Genomic DNA, 20,740 nt, shown 5'->3' on the forward strand with positions numbered 1-20,740 from the left:
TAAAGAACTTAAAGATTTCTTCTATATATATATATAGTCTTCTATATATATAGTATATTATCAAAAATTTGTTGCTTCTATGTTGGTCGCTTAAATAAGATTTGTTGTAATGTGAGCAATCAGAATTTGGTGTTAATTTAAAGCTTGAACAGACCTAGTGGGCTATGTCAAACTGATTGAAGGATTATTTGTTTAATAATTCTGTAGTATGTAATGATGATATTTTGTTGAACGGCTTTGCTTTGTTATCTTTCCTCTCATTTTTTCTGTTTCTCTGTGACGGATAATTTGTGTTTATATTACAAAATAGAAGAGAAGAGTATTATAAACTAATGCTATTCACAACTTTATTTCGTATATTTGTATAATCTTACATAGGATATATCGATATTCATACATATACAGTAGGTTGGGGCTGGTTTTAGTAATAATAATGACCACAAATAACAGGTTGTGTGATTAAGCTCAGCTGCTCAGCAAAGATGTCAAATGTTTCCATTATGTTTTTAAACAGCGATTATACAAATCGAGTTCTTCAACTTCTCAGTATTATAATGGAATGAAAACTAAATTTTTGTTACCGCCATAGTTCTTGAAGTAAACTTTTCTCTTTCAGATGGAATGGGATTGCCAAATGTTGACTCTAAACTTTAATCTGCCCAACGAAGCAAAAAGTGTTTGCTTAAACTCTCGAAATTCATGAGCTCATGGCGCGTTTATAAATGTCTTTTCAAATTTTACGGCTAACTTTGTATTTTTATATCGCTTTGTCATAGACCTTAAAAAGAATTAATTTGAATTTATTTGCATACGAGACGGGAAACCTTTTACATGTCACGGCAGTGCTAGAGAAAACTGGAGCTTAAGGGCTTATTTGCATTTCAATAGTTAACGTTTTGACGCTGATAAATATATATATATATACATAAAAAACCAGTATGTATCCTTTACGAACCTTAATCTAATTAAAGGTCGCTAATCAGTCTATAATATTATAACATAAAGATCTGACCATGGATGGCCATGTATATTAAAACCTCGCTGACTGGCATGGACTGATCAACGAGTCGGGTTTTAGAAAACTAACTCTAAGTGAAAATAAACCATCTAAAAGAACTTTTCAAGCATAATAAGTTAAAGGGTTACCAAGATGACTAGTACTTAATAGCATAACAGAACAATTTGGAGACCTGTTGATGGCATGTAAGTTTCGATATCATGTTTTACGTTGATGATTTAATAATAATAATTTAAACTCTGGTCAACAAAGCAACGAAGTGGTGGACCACATAATGCATGACCTGTGAAAGGGCGTTCTTTGCACAGAAAAGCAAAAATTCTTTTGTTTTTTATATACATTGGATATATCGAAAATGAAACTAAACTAAAACTAACCGGTTTTAGATTTTAAAATTTTTGGGTATCTTATCTAATTTTTCTCTCAAAATTTAGACTATTTAATTTTAGCTATTTTTAAAATTTTTACCAATGATATTTGGTTCTATAATATTATGCAACAAGTGTGGTAAATGGCATTTGAGTCAGGAGTTTATTTGGCAAGAGCGGAGCGAGTTTTTAATAAACCAGTGACTTAAAGTTTTCCATACTTGACTGTCAGAATTGACAAAGGTTAAAATTCAAGTCGTGCGTTAATATCTCCGAAAACATCCGATTGTTCGTAAATCCGTTCGGTAACATCCCGGGAATATCCAAAATGGCTCGGATCCGCAGGAAACGAAACTGATGTGGTAAAATAACGCTCTCCGCACATCAATTTACAATTATGTATTTTAGAGAATGGAGTAGATATTAGTATTTTATACAACAAGTGGGGTAAACGGCATTTGACTTAAAAAGTTTACCAAACGTGTCGCATAGTTTTTGGGTAAATTTTCGCCAAAAAACACGAATACATTCACTGACATAACCGTTAGAATTAACAAACGTCAAAATTCAAACCGTGGGGTAAATTCTCCGAGAACATCCGATTGCTCCCAAACCTGTGCGGGAAAATCCCGGAAATATCCGAATTGGCTCAGATCCGTGGGACAAGAATCTCACGTAACGTAAGTAACGTTTTGCGAATGTCAGATCCGTGTATCATTAGGCATTTCACAGAAGGGAGTAAAAAAATCAAATCAATCAAAACAAGTGCAGAAGAGACGGACGATATTGACATAAAAATTTTGAAACTGCTTGTCCCTGAATCATTAAAGCACATCACCCACATATTTAACAATTCTTTAACCACTGGATCATTCCCTAATGCATGGAAGAGTGCTAATATAATATATCTAATTAAAAGGTATCCCGCAATTATTAGTATTCTTCTAACGCTGTAAAAGGTTGGGGAAAAAATATTTTTCAGTAACAAAAAAAACTGTCAAAATTTTATATTAATTCCAGTAACTTAATCCGGTTTTAGCGATTTTCAGAATACCACTTCGGCGGTACTAAAAGTATCGGATGATATATTTATCGTTGTCGATAATAAACTAAATATTCGATGTGATTGGTATTCAAACTGTTTCCGATGCCCATCTGATGCCGCCGATACTTAAAACTGAATACTTGATGATAACTTTAACATATTTTGAAATTGAGAAAAAATATTGGCCATTTGGGTATTCTTATTAATTCTAGTTTGCGGTTTAATATCCATGTTAATAACATTTCGCAAAAATCATATTATAAACTTAAATCACTAAACAAATTTTAAATAGAGATGTAAAATTCAAGCATTGTAACAGTCTTATACGCTCCCAAATCGCTTATTGTAAAATAATATACTAGCCAAATATAATTTATAGGGTTATAGGGAGCCTTCAAAAGCTACGTCCTGCTCGAGTTTGATGACGTATCAGATGGTCTGAAGGATTCTGGCAGAGTAAATTTAAATCAAAGGTATAATACGACTATAAGCTTTTTTATATAATCTCACAAAAAATAAAGTTGATTGGTATTTAATTATTATTAACCAATTAAATCTGGTACCAGCCTTAGACATTTCGTCCGATATCGTAGTTTTTCTCGATCCCCCAACAATATAAGAGACTGCATTGTCGTGAAGTGTTAAAACAAAATCCCCCCAACATGAAACTCCTGGGTAACATTTCTGTTCTTGTTTCCTGTGTGAAAATAATATCTCATTAATTCAATTTTGTTCTCTTTTGTTTTATGCTGTTTAATCTAATTTTGAATTGTATTTATTTATTTAATACAATACATAAAAGTAATGACTCATTTTAAGGTTTACTCGTACTGCTCTTAAACTCCGTTGTTGCATGGAGTTGGAAAAATTAGTCATTATTATTATTATTAAAGCAAAACTGACTGGGACAATCCTACAACTAACTTTTAAAATTTTTTTCACCACATCTGATTGGGTAGCGTAAAAGGATAATTTGCCGTTTGGCCAATAGAAGCATAGTTAATTGGTGGTTATGCACAGATTATGCTTGGGTCGCTCTTTTTGTTGAATTAATACACCATTGAACACACGATCATTAACAAGAAAATAAATGGATGGAATTTGTAATTTCTATTTTATTATTAATTTGTAATTTATATTTTATAAGTTCTCCTGTGATGCTAACTTGGTTAGCGAAGGCATGTCCAGAATGTTGTATAGTTGTTGCAGTATTACACCACATATTCCAGTCGTGGGAATAAAAATTGATGCAAAATTTTATTTTAAGGGTAATATATAGAAAAATTTTGTTATAACCAATTCAAAATTTTATGTAATATTTTTGGCATGATCAATAATGTCGGACATTTTTTATGGCCAAAATCTTAAGGTTTCCATGTAAGCTGCTGCGTTTTAAATTTAAAGAGATCCATTGCCATAAGCATTTTTATAGAGTATTATGTTAGAGAGAATTCAGCCGGATTAAAATAAATCACAAACTTCGTATATAAGGATTCGCTTCCCCGCTATTAAGTGCCGCTGCTTAAAGATTAAGGCCTTTTAAGGAAACACTAAAACGATTATTTATTATTTACGTCCCCTTGGTTGTTTAAAACGAAACGCAGAAAAGCTGAGCAAACATAAGTAGATAAAATTATTAAAATTTGGAATATGTTCTCTCAAGTTCTATCTAAGGCCTACAATTTAACATTTTGCACACAGTTTGCAATTTGTTCAGATTGCAAGCCCTATATTAACTTTTATAATTCATTAATCAATAAATTAAAAAAATAAAACGCCTAGTACATTACATTTTCTATATATTACACTGGTACAGTGATTAAATAACTCAACTGACAGCTAAGACCTTTGATCAAAATATTGTTCTCGAATGAGCCACGTAGACTGAAATGAAAAGTATGTCATACAATTTAACAGTGAGAGAACCTTATACTTTTCTATAATAGATCTTTGCTCTGTGACAGTCCCTGAGCCGGAGAGAAAACACAAAACTGCAAAAATGTTAGAAACTTTCTTCGTGTGAGTTTAGAGAGCTGTACAGCGTAGTCCACTCGAATAGTCTGTGTCTACTACATCTGCTTGCCTTCTGTCATCCAGTCTTAGCAGTAAATCAAGCTGTTTGTTCGGGGATTATTAAGCATTTCACTTGACTGAAAATTCATATACTATGAGAAAATTTCATGAAACTACCAAAATAGATGACCTTGTTTGAGATTTTACCTTCTAGGATTTTTTTCAATTTCGATCGGGATCATTACACCTGCACATCTTCGCTCATCTCCGAAGAGTTACTCTCAAGGAAGTACAGCATCTTTTTCATGAATCTGTTGATTAAATTGGGAGTCAAATAATGTTAATCGGCTGCTCACTAGTAGCGCGCAGCAGGTTAGAAAATGAATTGGAATTTCCTCCTCATCTAAATAAATGCAGAGTCATTTATTCCTAACCTAAAATTTCCAAATATTTTTTTCTTGAAAATGGTTTTTTCAAGTTAAACGAAGCCTGCTGTTTTTTATTCAAAATCTAAAACTTGTGGATTATATTGAAAAAAACTAGAGGAAGTAACAAAAACTTACTAGATTCAGAAAAATTGGAGTTTTTGTTAACATGTGCTAATATCATAGTGGAAATTTATTGGAAACTTCGAACTTGCTTTCTCTCCCAGTCTGTTACAAGAAAGTAATTCAAGTTTTAGTTAAGAAATGACCTAAAATTGTTCACACGAAATATTACAGCTTTAAAAACGACCGGGCTTGAAGTTCCTTTAATTAAAGACAAGTATTTTGGTTGAATAAAATTCATTTAATCAAAACAGAACATTTCATTTTCAAAAAAAAAAAAAATTCAACTAACCAAAATTTGAAACAAAAACATTTTAATATTATTCTTGATATTTAATTAAATCTGGGTATAATCGGATTGCCAGCGGCGCTTTTCGTATGAAATTAAACGGGCTGTTATAGCCCGTGTTTTATTCTGGTAAAATTATTTTTCTTTTAAAAGAATGACAGGCAGAAATGCAGAAGATATTGCGGCGAAAGGCCCCAAATCCGCTCCGCTTAAAGTTTAATAAATTATCCTGGGCGTTTCACGCGAAATAATTATATGAGTTGGAATACTAATGCAATAATTAAAATAGATGTAAAAAATTACAAAGGGCAAGGGGCCTGTAAAGCGAGCTACTTGAAACCAGTTACTGCTTTTAACTCCTTGGTACTCCATTTTATATAGTCATTTAGGTTGTCTGCATAATATAAAAAAGATAAATTTACATTTTGCGCACTTATTTTATTTTCTCATTGGCTATAGTACACATTCCATTTATCTTTAATTTTCTTACTTCTTGCTATTTATTAATTCCAACTAAACTGAAGGAATATTTAAAAATGCCAAATATTAATTAATGTGTGTTTCGTTGCATAAGTTATTTGAATGGAAGTTCAGTTAAAGGATCCAATATTACTTTCTATCCTCTTTTAACCACAAATGTTAAAAAAGAAACAAGAAACTTGGGGTTTAAAATGTTGCTATTAACAGCTTGAGTTCTATAGATAATGTTATAACGTAAATAAACATTAATTTCTTTAAAGTACGCCTGTTGTTATCTCAAATTCCCCATATCATAAAGAAAATTCTGGTTCTTTGTGCCTATCCTAAAATAGACTGGTCAGAGATTGGCAGTTTCGTTAAACACCGTTGCGAGCCAAGGGTATGCGATCGTTCAAATGTTTTGTATATTGACGTTTGTCAGTTCTGATGGTCACGTGCGATGTCACTTGGTGATCGTATTTGTGTGGTGAATAAAGTTCAATCTGGCAACCTTGAAGTCGGTTAAGTCAACAACTGAGATGTTATTTTACAATATTCTATTGGCCTTGGATAAAGTTCTAGTGATTGGTCTTTAAAATGCGCCAAGCATTGCCACCGATATATTATTGTTTAGAGATTATCTGCAGTTTTACAGTATAAGCTGTGTAATGCTCCAATATTTTATATAATTATTTCACATTGCAAAATTTTAACGTACAAGCGTACTGGGTGACAGTCTACTAGCCTATAAAACCCACAAGAAAATAATCTTCATGCTCGTTTAATTAAGTAGAGTGGTCAGTAAATGTTTCCAATCGATATAACATATATTAATACAGTAAATTACCAAGTTAGTAAACGTGTCGCTCGTGAAATGTGCACACCAATATGTCGTCAATATACCTTAAATCGATCGCCAATTACTTAAAATGTTGGGGAATTGTCCCAAGCTATGATTTTGAGAAGAACATTTTGCATCATACTCCGAGATATCGCGTCATTCCACAATGGTCCTTAATGGTGATATGTTGCTTAGCAACCATCTTTTCTGCACGTGAGTTACTGAAGCGACCTTATCTGTTCACCACAACTGGAATTATATTGAACATATTAAGCATGATTGGCATATGTTGCATGATTCTAGAATGTTCGACAATGGCGCAACAGTGGGAACACATTTTTCAGCAAGTCCATCACATAGAAAATGTGTTGACGCCCAAGGTTAATGCCCCAAATGTATTTTATAAAAACCCGTTGTTCCAATTTTCTTTACTAAATTTGTGTACCCTTTTTGCAATTTTCACAAGTGCATTTGCAAACGGAGACTCCTGGATGTCTGCGCCTCAGTACGTGTATTTTTACCTCACTTCTTTGGCTTTTTTCTTAGGCATCAGTTTATTAACAACGATGAAATTAAAATTGAAAGAACTCAATGGATTATTTAACATGACCTCCAACTTTGCGGTTCGCTCCATCATACATTGCCACGATTTATTTTTCAAATTGCTCGAAATCGTGGAAAATTTTAACAGCCTTTTTGGAAGACAAATCCTCATCAGATCGTTGTACGACTTCGGCAGTATATTGATAACTGCCTTGTACCTGTATTGCTACAGAGACGGTATGCCCTATTTATCAAGGACACATCTAGAAATCATGACATTGGCACGTATTTCCAGTTTTGCTTTCATAGTGATAACACTGGTAAGTGTCAGTTCCTAATATGTACTAAAGTGAGATTTAAAATTTAGTTTTAAAAGTCAATAACGATTTCCGTGGACGGCAATCTGTCAAAAATCTGTAGAATATTGGAATCCGTATCTTCACTAGTTCAAATTTTCTAATATTTTAGCAACTCCCAGCATAGGGTGCCCTACTCATTGGTAGGTTTTTTTAATAGTAGAGTTAGTAAAATATATACTACAAATAAACTTGTTTAAAAAGTAAATCATTTATTTTTAGTCGCTTTAGGCGAATGGAAGGCACGTGCGCTTTCAAATATCACTCAAACTGTTTCGTCATGACAACTTAAAGCTTACAACATTTGCTACATCTATTTCTGCGACTAGTCACAATTTTGAAATCAAAGTTTGACTAAATCTGGGAGTGCTACAGGGGTTTATCTAGGTGCGCATACAGCAGTTTTTCAAAAAAACAGCAAATTTAGCAAATTTAATTGGGTTCTAAATTCTAAATGACATATTTTATTTAAAAAAAAAATCATAGTCCAGAAGATATATTTAAAAAATGCGAAAATTTCGAGGATTTTGGAATTAATTGAAAGCCGCAACCTTGGGTCTTGTCTTAACAACATATTAATATATCAGAACTAGAAGCTTGTTTGGGGTTTTAATGTATGTACTGGCCTCATTCTTCCAGATAATTAAACATTATATTGACCATCATAATTTCAGTGCGGAGTAGCGGGCCCAATATATATTTAATATCTTTTGGTTAAGAGAGTATTTAACGCGAATCTAAATTTTATGTAAACATTTTTGGTAAAATTATTTTTTTTATATAAAAGGTGCTTCTATTATTTGATAGCAAATTTTATAAATATATTTTATGTAATTTCAACGTCCGGAAAACTTTTTTAAAATTTTGGACTTTTTTGAAGATGAATTCAAAAATAGTTATCTAACAGTAAATCCAAAGGTGTTTCTTAAATTTGAACTTTTTACTGCACAAACCAAAAGTAACCCTAATTCAAATGAAATCAAAGTAATAGTAATAGATCTATTGTTTATTCAATTTTTGAATGTTTTAGGGCATGCAGTTTACGGTGATGTTGTGTTGTGACTTCGTCGTCAGAGAATCGGAGAAATTGTTGGTAACGTGCATAGATCTGCAGCGACGTTTTCCTCTGGATTCTGCCGAATATCGAGAATTGCAAAGTTTCGCCGACACCCTTACAAAACGGAAAATCTCATTCTCAGCCGCTAACTTTTTCAAAATCAATCGTTCCGCTATGTTCTCGATGCTGGGGACAACGCTGACGTATTTTATTACATCAATCCAGTTCATCGAGAAGCCAAATAAATAAACGCTTCAATAGTATGGCAACAACACAAAGCACTGTCATTTTCGATTTACAATAAAGGCACTGTTTAACCCTGGATTACTTATTTAAAATTATCCTGCGAACACACGAGGAGCATTCATTTTAAGATTATACATATCCAGCACAAGCAATCTACACTAATGCGTTCTCGAACGCCTCTGTGGGTTGTTTCATATCTCCCATTCCCACAGCAGCTAATTACAACAACATTAAGTTTACCTTTATTAGTATACAGTGCATTTCACGATTGTGTAAGTGTATGTCTTAAACTTCTTAATTGTTGAGATACAGGATGACAAATTTTTCAGGAAGAAATCTTTTCTTCTTTTTTACTACTTTTTTATTTGCATATTTACAAGTGAATATTTTCATTGGGTAATCTAGTAATTTGTGAGTAAAAGTCACCTCTTGGATTGAACTGATGTGGTTTTTACTTTATGTAATAATATATTATGCAACAAGTGCATCGGCATTTGACGAACGTGTTGCATATTATCTATACTTTTTCTACGACCGTTAGTTTTTGGGTACATTTTCGAAAAACAACACGAATACCGACATGACTGTCAGAATTGACAAACATAATTCAAAGCGTGGGAAATATCTCCGAAAACATCCGATTGCTCCCAAATCCGTGCGGTAAAATCCCGTAAATGCCCGAAATGGGTCGGATTCGTGGTAAAGTGACTTTCCACACGCTAGATCGGTGTGTAATTATTTATTTTACAGACGGGAGTAGAAAAATACATTTAACGCATTTAAATTAAAACAAAAATTGTTTAGATTTTTACAGTTATTTACTGGTATATTCCAAAGTCTATATATAAACAGGTAGTAATACACTGTTAATTACCGTTGTAGGATTATAAATGTAAATTGAACCATGGAGACCAGTGTAAATTCAATTCGAATAACTCAATTTGTTAATAATCTATAGGTTCCAACAAATTTATTTTTTGCTTTTTGCTTCATTATGTTAAATATCAAAATTATGGTCAAATTTGTACATTTCTGAGTTTAAATGATTGGCATATCGGACAAACAGGCATTTATGAAACGCATTACCGAACATAAACGAGCGTATAAAAATATATGTTTTTGTTCTAACTATGACATTCATTTAAATTCAGAAATACACAAAAAACTAAATTTGTTGGGAGCTATGGATATTAACAAAATCAAATATTCGAATTTATTACTTAAATGGATCTTCGTTATTAAACTTAAATGTGTACATTTCTGAATTCTAAACATTTAGTAATAGATTCTTAATTACCTTTGTAAGATTCTAAATTTAAATTTAACAATGGAGACTGGTTTAAATGCAATTCGAATAACTCCTTTTGTTAATATCCATAGGTTCCAACATATTTAGTTTTTTGCTTTTTGCTCCGTTATGTAAAATATCAAAATTATGGTCAAACTTGTGCATTTCTGAATTGAAGTGATTGGCATATCGGACAAACAGGCATTTATGAAACGCATTACCGCACATAAACGAGCGTATAAAAATAAAAGTTTTTATTCGAACTATGCCATTCATTTATATAGAGAAATGCACAAGTTTGACGAAAATTTTGATATTTTACATAATGAATCAAAAATCAAAAAACTAAATTTGTTGGGAGCTATGGAGATTAACAAAATCAAATATTCGAATTTATTACTTAAATGGATCTTCGTTATTAACCTTAAATTTATAGCACTACCAGGGTAATTATAAAATAGCTGTCATAAAGCAATAAATAAATGTGAAAATCTGAACATTCTAATTTAATTGTCTCACCTCTTGCGTTTCCTTTATCAGATACATTGACTAATAATCTTTGAAGAATCAGAGCTTGGAGTAAATTATAGTTTAAAAACGTCATCGTCAAGTCACTCTTTGCTTAGTCTTTAAAACCATCTTAACTTACAGTATATTTTGAGTATTAGCATTAGTTTGAGCGATTATTCCACATCATATGAAGTTCTGTTGGTGATATCTTCAGAATAGTAAGCTAAATCCCGACTTTGAGTTACATATGAAGCAATGCCAATAATTTAGGTTTCGAATTGTTCTGGATCTAAAAATGTCTTTTCATGCAAAGAATGCATATACTAAATTTTGCAAAGGATGTTCGATAATATAAAAAAATAGTTTTTCCTTGGAAATTTTAAATTCTAATACATCAAATGCAAAGACGTTTAGGATATTAAGTATTTTTAAGTGACATTTGATTTAGAATTTGAATCTGAAAATGTGTTGCTTTTTACCAGTTTCGAATTCAGTATTTTAACTTTAATTTCCAATACAAAAATAATATACTTCCAGATTTATAATTTTTACTGCTCCGAAATCGAGAATTATTCAAGATTTTAGGTTTATATTTGCAAGTTTGTCACATAAGACTTAAGTTAATGTAACTGTAAATAATAAGTATGGACAATTTTGCTTTGATAGCTCTAAAATTTAATTCTAAATTAGGCATCTTTATTAAATAGAATAACCATTATTTTTTTGCCATCGTCAAGCAGCACATTAGTCGTCAATCGAATTATATTAAGACTTTGGCTTTTTAAAGCGTGTTTGATGACCTTAGAGTTACGAGATGAATTTTTTTTTTAAACAATGCAGTATTTTTATTCTATGAACAAACCAACCTTAAAAATCTTCTTTGATATGATATCCAGTATAAAAATAAAGACATCGATTACACATTTTTTTAGCTTGAAATTTCAATTTTCACAGAGATTTTAACTAAACTAAATTAGCTTGTAAATTTTTTGAATTGTTGGCATAATAATTTAGGTGTTGGTGAATCAAGTGGTGTCACAATAATATAATACAATTATAACAAAGAAGCTTCTGATGTAATAAAAACACACAATGACTCAGGTAACACATGATAATGTTTTTTCGAAATCTTTGCTAATTATTAAGATTCGTTTTCATTTTTAACTTTTTATCTTATCACAATGTGGCAACGGTGTAAAATACCATACAAAAAGACCACGTTTCTCACTGTTTGAGTTGACTTTTAATGAAAACAGTTTATTTTCAATTTGTAATATTTATGTCGGCTATGTTAAAAGTTGTAAATCCATTGTCTCATAATTGACGTTAATACAAGGAGCGTCATCTGCAGATGAACTGTAGAGCCGACTTTCGGGGACCAAATAAATTATTGTGCTGCTGTTGACAAATATAAGATGGTACGTGGAATGGGTTGCAATTCGAAACACTCTAGCCAAATTTGCGCTCTAATGAAGTGTTTAACGTCATATACATAATAGTCGCTGCGAATGAAATATTTATTTTCTACTCCATTCTGTAAAATACCCAATTATACACCGATCTAGTGCGCGGAGTATCATTTTACCACACCAGATTCATTTCCTACTGCTGCGAGCCACTTCGGACATTTCCGAGATATTGCCCCACGGGTTTGGGAACAATCGGATGTTTTCGGAAATATTTCCCACGGCTTGAATTTTGACGTCAATTCTGACGTTCATGTGAATGTATTCGTATGGTTTTGCAAAAATGTATCCAAAAGCAACGGTCATGGAGAAGGTTTAGTATGCAACACTGTTGCATGATATACCATAATTTATTGAAGAGTAATTGTTTTGTGAAGTAGAAACTATGACTATGAAACTATGGTATAGAGAACTTATAAGTGTATGATTTGAATCATTGATGTTTTAAATAAAAATTTAATAATATAAAATAAATTAAAATTAAATCTGATGACATGTATTCTTCTTCACTAATATAAATGAAATGTTAACAACGATTAAAGAACAATATTTATCAGTAAAATTTGAATCCTATCACGTTTGAAGCTCTATCAAAGACTGGTTGTGCGTGAACAATTTCTATTTAAATAAATGTTTTTTTTTATTGTCATTGGTCATCCCGTAGTTAAAGCTCTAGCTAAAAACTCGCTTTATAAAATATTAACTATATTGAATACTTAACTATCAAAACCGATTTTTTCTGCTTCCTTCTGTAAAATAATTAATTATAAACCAATCTGACGTGCGGAAAGCGTCACTTTACCAAGTGAGTTTCTTTTTCTACGGATCTGAGCCACTTCGGACATTTCCGGGATATTACCGCACGGGTTTGGGACCAATCGGATGTTTTCGGAGATATTACTGCACGGCTTGAATTTTGACGTTTGTCAATTCTGATGTTCATGTCAGTGAACATATTCGTGTTGTTTTGTAAAAATTTACCCAAAAACTAACGGTCGCAGAAAAGTATAGTATGCACCACGTTCGGTAAACGTTTTAAGTCACTCGTTTATTAAACACTCGGTCCGCTCGTGGCAAATAAACTCGTCACTCAAATGCCGTTTACCGTACTTTTTGCATAATATACTATTTTGCCAAATCTTCTGCACTCACAAAAAAATCGTGTGCAACGCATGCTACTTGCATTCGTCTGCGTAGCGGTCTGCTATTGAAATTGAGCCTTCATTTCATCACTGCTCAGTAACTTCTATCATTCATCGCCGTTATTGAATAAAATCGAAATTGTACAAAAAAAATAACTTTAATCACCATTTTGATATACAAGATTTACAAAATGAAAGTAGAAAAGTTAAAGTCCCGCGGCTCTTCCGTTGCTCAGCAAATCTTTCCCGTTCTGCTTTTTAACATCGTCAATCGTCGACACAGACATTTTGCTTTCCATTAGATTTAACGGAAACTGAAACGAAATCTGCTCCTTAATGAAAACAGCAGTCGCGAGCTCCATGCCGTAACCTTCAAGTTCGGTAGTTCTTTTCGTAGTATCGTCCACTGCCAGGGGTTGTTGGTTGCGTCTTTTAATACACGCGTACACCACGACGGCTATTAAGGGTACGGAGAAAGCTACCGCGGTCATATAAACAATTGAGAGCCATCCGCTTCCGCCATTGTCACTCTCGCCCGACGTACTACATCCTGGAAGGTGGTGGATGTTAAGAGAGATTAATTTTTTGCCCCTCATTATACTAGGTGAAGAGCAAACACTTTGCTTGAACAAAACCGATTTGTTTGCACGCAACACAACGGCACTTATGTCGCACAAATTGCAATTCCAGGGATTCCCAGTAACGTCCACCGTCTTAATACCTTCCAGTGTTGCCAACGTCGCCTCGTTGAAACCTTTAATCCTATTTTTGCTGATATTTAGATAGACCAATTGTTTGGGAATAACGCTGCGAGTTATCTCGCTGAAGTTGTTCCTTGAAATATCGAGTTTTCGTATTCGTGCTGGAAAAAAGTGCTCCGGGATCACCTCAAGTTTCATCTGGGCCAGTTCAATGTCCGTTAAACTATGCAAAATTTCGATCACCATATAGATTAAGTCTAAGTTTAAGTTGTTGCCGCTCAGGACAATCCTTTTTAAAGTTTTCGTGATATGTGTAAAAACAATGGCTTCTAGTTTGTTCAGTTTGTTGTAGCTTATGTCCAAATCCTCTAGACTGGTGAGGTTTTTTAAGGCGTAGTCAGTTATTTTAACTATCCGGTTTCTGGCCAGCGTCAGAAACTTTAGTTGCTGCTGATTTATAAAAATATTTTCTAAAACGACAGACAGGAGGTTCCCGTCTAGCTTGAGGCTATGTAGTCGCCGAAGGTCTTGGAACTCGTCGTTGGATAAGAACTGGATCCCGTTGTCTCCTAGGTCGAGAAGCGTTAGATATGGCAGTAGATGATATATCTGAGTGTTGATCCTTCGAAGGCTACAGTTGCGACACTCGAACATTCGTAGTTCCTGAAATGAAAAAGTCTCGTTATAGCTTTCAATTAAATAGATTTAAATTCTGCTCAGTTTATATAAAGTCTGTTCATAGATATAAGAAAGTGACTAACTAATACGAATTAAGGAAAGACCCGGGCAAGCTGTAAGAATGAAATATGGCCGAACAGGTCCTTGCTTTGCTTAGAATTTAATTATTTGGGGTTTTGTTAGGAAAGATACTAAACAATATTTATTTATTTATGTATGTATTAAATTATTAAAATTATTCACATAATATATCAGTATCACTATCGCTATCATTGCCTGTTCTAATTATTATATGTTCTATATTATTTGCAATATGGATATACGATTGTCTTGCTTTTTCTATATGTTTAACAGAATTTGCCCAACTTTGTGGAGGGATGCTTGGGTTTCTATAAGTTTGAAGACATTGGAGTTAATACGGGGAAAATATTGTTATGACAAATGGCAGATTTCAGTTGGTGCCAAAAATTTTCAATGGGATTAAATATACAATGGTGAGGTGGAAGCCTTGAAACTGTATGCTCTAGATTTTTTGCATAATTATCCTTTTGTAGGTTCATTTTGTGTCACATGAGGAAGGGGCTTTTGTCAACTGTCTACTGTGATAACTTGCATTGTCCATTACAATGACGCTATTAGGAGGAATGTTTGGAACTAGTTTGTTTTTAAACCAACTTTCACCACGTTCAATGGGAGTCAAATAAACATTGTTTATAACTTCCTTAGTCTCAATAGAATAGTGTTTTCTACATTTGGGAGGGACTATCTCCTGAGATATACTAGACCAGCACATATTTTGCATAATTCGCACACGATTCAACACAAGCTGTATTACACACGAAATAAGAATGATTACTAATAAACTTAATCTAAGCAGTATATCAAACCAAAGAATATTAAATACAGGTAGGTATAAAATTATTTTCTATTACGGATCACAATTTTAGCTGAATTTAAATTCCGAAACTTTAGGTAATAATTTTGTTGCATTGTATGTTAATGACCACCCTTGGATAATCCCATTCAAAAGCAATTGGTCACTTTCTTATATCTATGAACAGACCATACTTAAATTTTCGAATAAAGAATTATAATTCTAATTGCAAGACACTATTTTATACTAGTGAAACTCAGTGATGAACACAGAAAGCCTTGATTATTTAATTCGTTTCAGAGGTTCTACTTAAATAGTTTTTGACAATTTTGTAGGCAGTAGTGTTCAGAAAATGGTATAACAAATAAAATCGAGAAAACTTTCTAAAATGAAATTTTTCCAGTAGAGACCCTGAAAGTTTATATTTTTTCTTATTTAGTATTAAAATAGAATGTAAGATAAGATATAATAATAAATAATAAAGAAGATTGTGTAAAAAAAAATAAGTAAGTAAATACTAGACTAGCTCTAAATATATTAAATATTGAAGAGACCAATAAATTTGATTTATTTAAATATATAATATAAAGAAGAAAATTTTGAAAACTAGTCATTAGTTATTATTATTATTCTAAACCATTTTTGCATTTCAATGCCGAAGTATTTTTTTTACTCTCTAATCTAAAATTCACAATTATGCACAACGGTCGCAGAGAAATTATATTATCGAAAAGTTTTTTCAGACCTCCGTTTGTTAAACGCTGGCTCCGTCTGTGCCACAATTTACCAGTGACACAGTGCCGTGAATAAAACTTGTTCCTTAATGTACTAAGAACTTTTGTATAACATAATTTTAATTTCATTCAAATCTAACCTAATTTAAATGTTTTAAACACTCAAGAAAATGTATATCTTATTTGAACTGAGGTGGCTTTTACTTGCTGAAAATCCATTTATCAAAATAAATAAGAACTAAACAATTGTCATGTCATAATATATAATTTCGTGAAAATATGAACTTTTAGTTCTTATTTATTTTTATATCTTATTTCCCAAAGCGAATTATAAGCGAATTATAATAATTCTTATCTCAGAAACAATTGTTAAGTTGTCTGTCGAACGGTATTATTTTCACTGTGGCCTTCAGAATAGATAGATAATTAAAAGGGTACTTTGTTTTACTCTAATTCGAACTGCACCAACATTCGGCTGTTTCTTTTTGTACTGTTGTACTTAGCAAATGCCTGCATCGTTTTGACAGGGATATCGGCTGTTATCGTTAGCCTTTGAAATTTATTTATTAACCGTTAACATCGCTTTTAAACATTGTCGATAAAAGAGCTCACCTTAATGCCTTTAACAAACTTCACATCGCTGCATTTTTAAAGGACTGGAGGATTCGTGGCATGCTTTTATAGCGAAACTTTTACGAAATAAAGGAGCACGACGGAGGAGATGCAGTAAAATGAAAATGAGTTAATTTTCCTCTCAAATTTACGACGCTGCGGCGTCGAGTGCAATATGAAAACCTGACTCTATGAAAATTCGGATTTATCTCTCTTTACCTCAAAAACTAAATGCGCGAATTATGAGAAAGATCCGTTAGTTACTCTGCCCCAAAGCAGGGTTTTAAATGCCTCGAAAAATTTTTATTTTACCCGAAAGCGATGATCATTTTTCATAGAAGTTTATTTTGGCTCATCCCAAATAATTGAAATATATAACAGCCATTGATGAAAATCCGTGTAATAAACTGGCGCTTTTGATTCACAAATTAAAATTAATACAAGCTGCCAAGAATGAAATTTGTGGTCGAAAGTAAATTAAACTCTTCTTGACACGTTTTTTAACTAATCAAAAGCTAACTAAGTAAGTAGTAAATAAAATCTCACCATGCAATCTAATAAAATAATATTCATGTTAATTTTGGATTGTCATAAGACATTAAAAACGATATTGATTAAAGTGAGTCTAAAGGGCAATCAAGAGCGCATAATCAAGCCACTATCGATGATGTGGAGTTTAATCAGAAGGACTGCAAACCTGCAAACTCTCTAAACTAGGCATCTACTTCTAGCTAAGCGTAGTAGAGTAATTATGGTAAGTAAGTTTTTAAGTTAGCAAATCCCAAGAATTTTGAATGATGCCAACTAAGCCTCGTTGTTAAAATTTGAATGACAAAATGTATCTAATAACCTATCATTAGTCATTTTTTAAATATACTCAATTAATTTCGAAAATGCGATTACTTTTTAAGAGAGAACCCGATTTTTAAAAAATTATTTCTAAAACAGTTTAAGTTAAAGTATTTTTTTTAGACTTTAAAACTGGTGTTTCTTTGCGTTTAAAGAAGAGTACCAAAAAAGTCACTTTTACAGAACAAAATTAAAAGCAACGCCATAAAAGTTCTGGGGGAAGATAATAAGAATATTAAAATTTTGTCAGCAGAAACATTTTCGAGCAAATTAAAATTGTGATCTATCTTAAACCATTTTTTGACATTTTTGACATGTTTTAACGTCTGACGGAGGCATTTTCGGAAACATGTTTATTAACCAAAGTAACCTTATTTTTTAATATTCTGTTTGTCGCAGAAATCATCAGGTTTCTAGAAACACCCAATCTTGCCTATTCTGGTAATACAGGAACTTTTGAGGCCAAAGTTTTTTATTGCGACAATAAAAAAACCATTCGTTTATGATACATTTTAAATAATTTTGAATTTAAAAGTATAAAAAATAGAACAATGCAAATTAAGTAAACCTTGATACCCTCAGTAAAGAAATTTCTTATGTGATTCTGGGGCTATCATTTATTTAAGGTCACCCCTACCTCATCTTTATTGATATTGACATCCTTTAAAATTGCAATTTACATTTAACTTTACTAGCCAGACGACCATGTGTAGTATTAATAGCTACTACTTACTTTATGTCAAACACATTTATGTTAAACACATAACCGTTGTATTTCCTTAAATTGTATTAGTCTGGCTTTTTGATTTTAATTACAAAACCGTTCAAAATAGGTAAGAGATTTTATAATTTTATGATGTATTGTATTGAAGTTTTGCAAAGAAAAGAGAGAAAGTTTTTTATACTAAGCAATCGAGTATGACCTGTGATGTACAAGTGGCGTTAGATTCGCTAAATAACGTGACAGTTCAGGAGTTAACCCAATTTTGTCGAGAAGGTTGCACAAATTAAATGGCGTCATTATTTAACATAGTTAAGATACTTAGAAATCAGGAATATCCGAAACTTCCGGAACTGGTTTTGCTAATGAGCTAAAAACGTCTACTAAATATCGATACATTCGCGAAGAACTTTCGGAAAATAGGATAATTGAACGAATCTCAAGAGCCGATTTCAGTGTGGGAAGCAAATTTATTGCTAACTTTTAATCTGCAAACATGCCGAAGCAACGTGGAACGTTGTTAAAACTTTAATGCGGAAATTTCTTCCGCGACATAAAATATTACCCAAGTTTTCCGTGAAGTAAAATAAAACATTCAATCCTGCTCGCGTCGATTTTGTTTCATTTTGACTATTTCGGCTCCTATTTCCTGGACGGCGGCGCAAAAAAATTGAGTCTATTTTATTGCAAAAATAACATCTATTTAATTATCCCGTGGGAAAGTTATCTTTCTTTTCAGTCAAAATGAATTTAAAACATTGGGGATTTCATCCGCGTGCCCAATTCTTAAACAACGAAATTAAAATTCGTATCAAATAAAACACAAACTGAAGAATCCGGATTTTCATTTCAGTTTTCATTTGGAAATTATTTTTCGAGAGAATTTAACTGCATGAGAACGTTTTCTGATGATCGTTAGCGAAAGGAACATATCTGAAAATAATAAATAATTATTCAAAGAAACTTCCACAGGCTACTGTAATGCTTTTTACAAAACTTCTGGATTCTTCCTGCGTCGGTTTTTGCTTAGTCGAAATTGCTGACATCTCGCCAATCATCCTGTTGGCTTCTTCAGAGCTTGACTGAAACTGTTTCAGTGTAGCAGCCTTGTCATCGGCTACAGAAAAATCGTACTCCTTTATTCCATTTTTAACCACATGTGTAATTTTAATTTTATCCGGCTTCTATTTTAATTTGACTTGACTTGACTACAGTGATAAAATGGATCCACGACTTGCAATTAAATCACCAATATTAAACATTAAATCTTGAAGAAATATTAGTTTACAGCCACAACTACACGAAAACCATATTCTAGATGCTCTGGATGCTAGTCAAGATCATCAGCATATGATATAAGCTCATATCGTGTAAGTTGTATTGTAGTTGTTCCTGACAACTAGTATTGTATGAATCTCCCAACATAAATTCCATATAGGTATCGCTTGATATTGTTTCCATTGTGCCTATTGGCTCTAATCTACATAAAAAAAAATTCACAAAATTATCGCTGTCCAAATTTTTGCATGGATTTTTTGAGCATTTCTATTAATAATGATTCCTAATAAACTTGTCCGTTTTTTCAACGAAAAAAAAGGGTAAGGTGCTTTGTAAATCTTGGACTGAAAGGATAAACATTTCAATATGGTGTACCTATGGGCTCTAATCTACATAAAAAAAAATAAATTAACCAAATTATCGCTGTCCAAATTTATAAGACGTATAAGACTCACAATGTATATTTATCAAAAGCCATCGTAACAAAAATAACACAATAAGCTGCTCGAATTCCAGCGAAGTATAATTCCAACATTTATGATAGAAAAAATAAATTGTTCATGCCACAAAAATATATCCAGCGATATTTACGGTCGTTTCTTAAGACCCTGTATGTAATTTCCTCAAAGCAAACAACAATTTACAACTTCACGCTTCGACGAATTTTGGCAAGAACCTACGTTTTCCGCTACGCGATATGAATTGTGCAGCTTATTTCACACTCAGTTAAAAGCTTTGTACGAAATTTAACGTGCAAAGTGGTGTATGATGTACGCCACTGCTGTGGTGCTATCGTTTTTGTAAATGTAACCAAATTGGAAGTTATATTTTGACTAAAACTTTGAAGTAGGATCAAATGGAGGTTCATTCGAATGTCACAGTTACAAAATAGTTTTGGTTAGTTGTTGCTGTTTATGTATAACAGCAACAACTAACCAAAACTATTTCTCTTTCTCGGAGTAACTTCCACAGGTGAGGTGAAATGAATTAATATTTTTGACTATGTTGTGTTTTGATTTAAATATTTTAGTTTAGTGTAGATTACGCTTAATATATAAATTATAAAAAATTCAAATATACCACTGAAGTTCATTTTTTTTAATT

The 20,740-nt window shown here is 32.4% G+C and overlaps 2 protein-coding genes across 2 annotated transcripts in view; one reads left to right on the forward strand and one right to left on the reverse strand.

Annotated features, from left to right (window-relative positions):
- Positions 1 to 6,553: 6,553 nt before the first annotated feature.
- On the forward strand, positions 6,554 to 8,854 carry LOC132697009 (uncharacterized). The gene is made up of 2 exons (XM_060662236.1): positions 6,554 to 7,444; positions 8,511 to 8,854. Exons 1-2 carry the CDS (start codon positions 6,629 to 6,631, stop codon positions 8,784 to 8,786), a joined length of 1,092 nt encoding a protein of 363 aa, XP_060518219.1. The 5' UTR covers positions 6,554 to 6,628; the 3' UTR covers positions 8,787 to 8,854.
- A 4,541-nt stretch (positions 8,855 to 13,395) lies between these two features.
- LOC132697114 (carboxypeptidase N subunit 2-like) overlaps positions 13,396 to 20,740 on the reverse strand; it is a 151,080-nt gene continuing 143,735 nt past the window's right edge. The window contains exon 4 of the mRNA XM_060662406.1: positions 13,396 to 14,553. Within this exon, the coding sequence (XP_060518389.1) occupies positions 13,396 to 14,553 (1,158 nt within the window). The remainder of the gene's footprint in view (positions 14,554 to 20,740) is intronic.

This window comes from Cylas formicarius, unplaced genomic scaffold (assembly GCF_029955315.1).
Source record: "Cylas formicarius isolate icCylForm1 unplaced genomic scaffold, icCylForm1.1 PGA_scaffold_1__22_contigs__length_36826433, whole genome shotgun sequence".
NCBI classification, from domain to species: domain Eukaryota; kingdom Metazoa; phylum Arthropoda; class Insecta; order Coleoptera; family Brentidae; genus Cylas; species Cylas formicarius.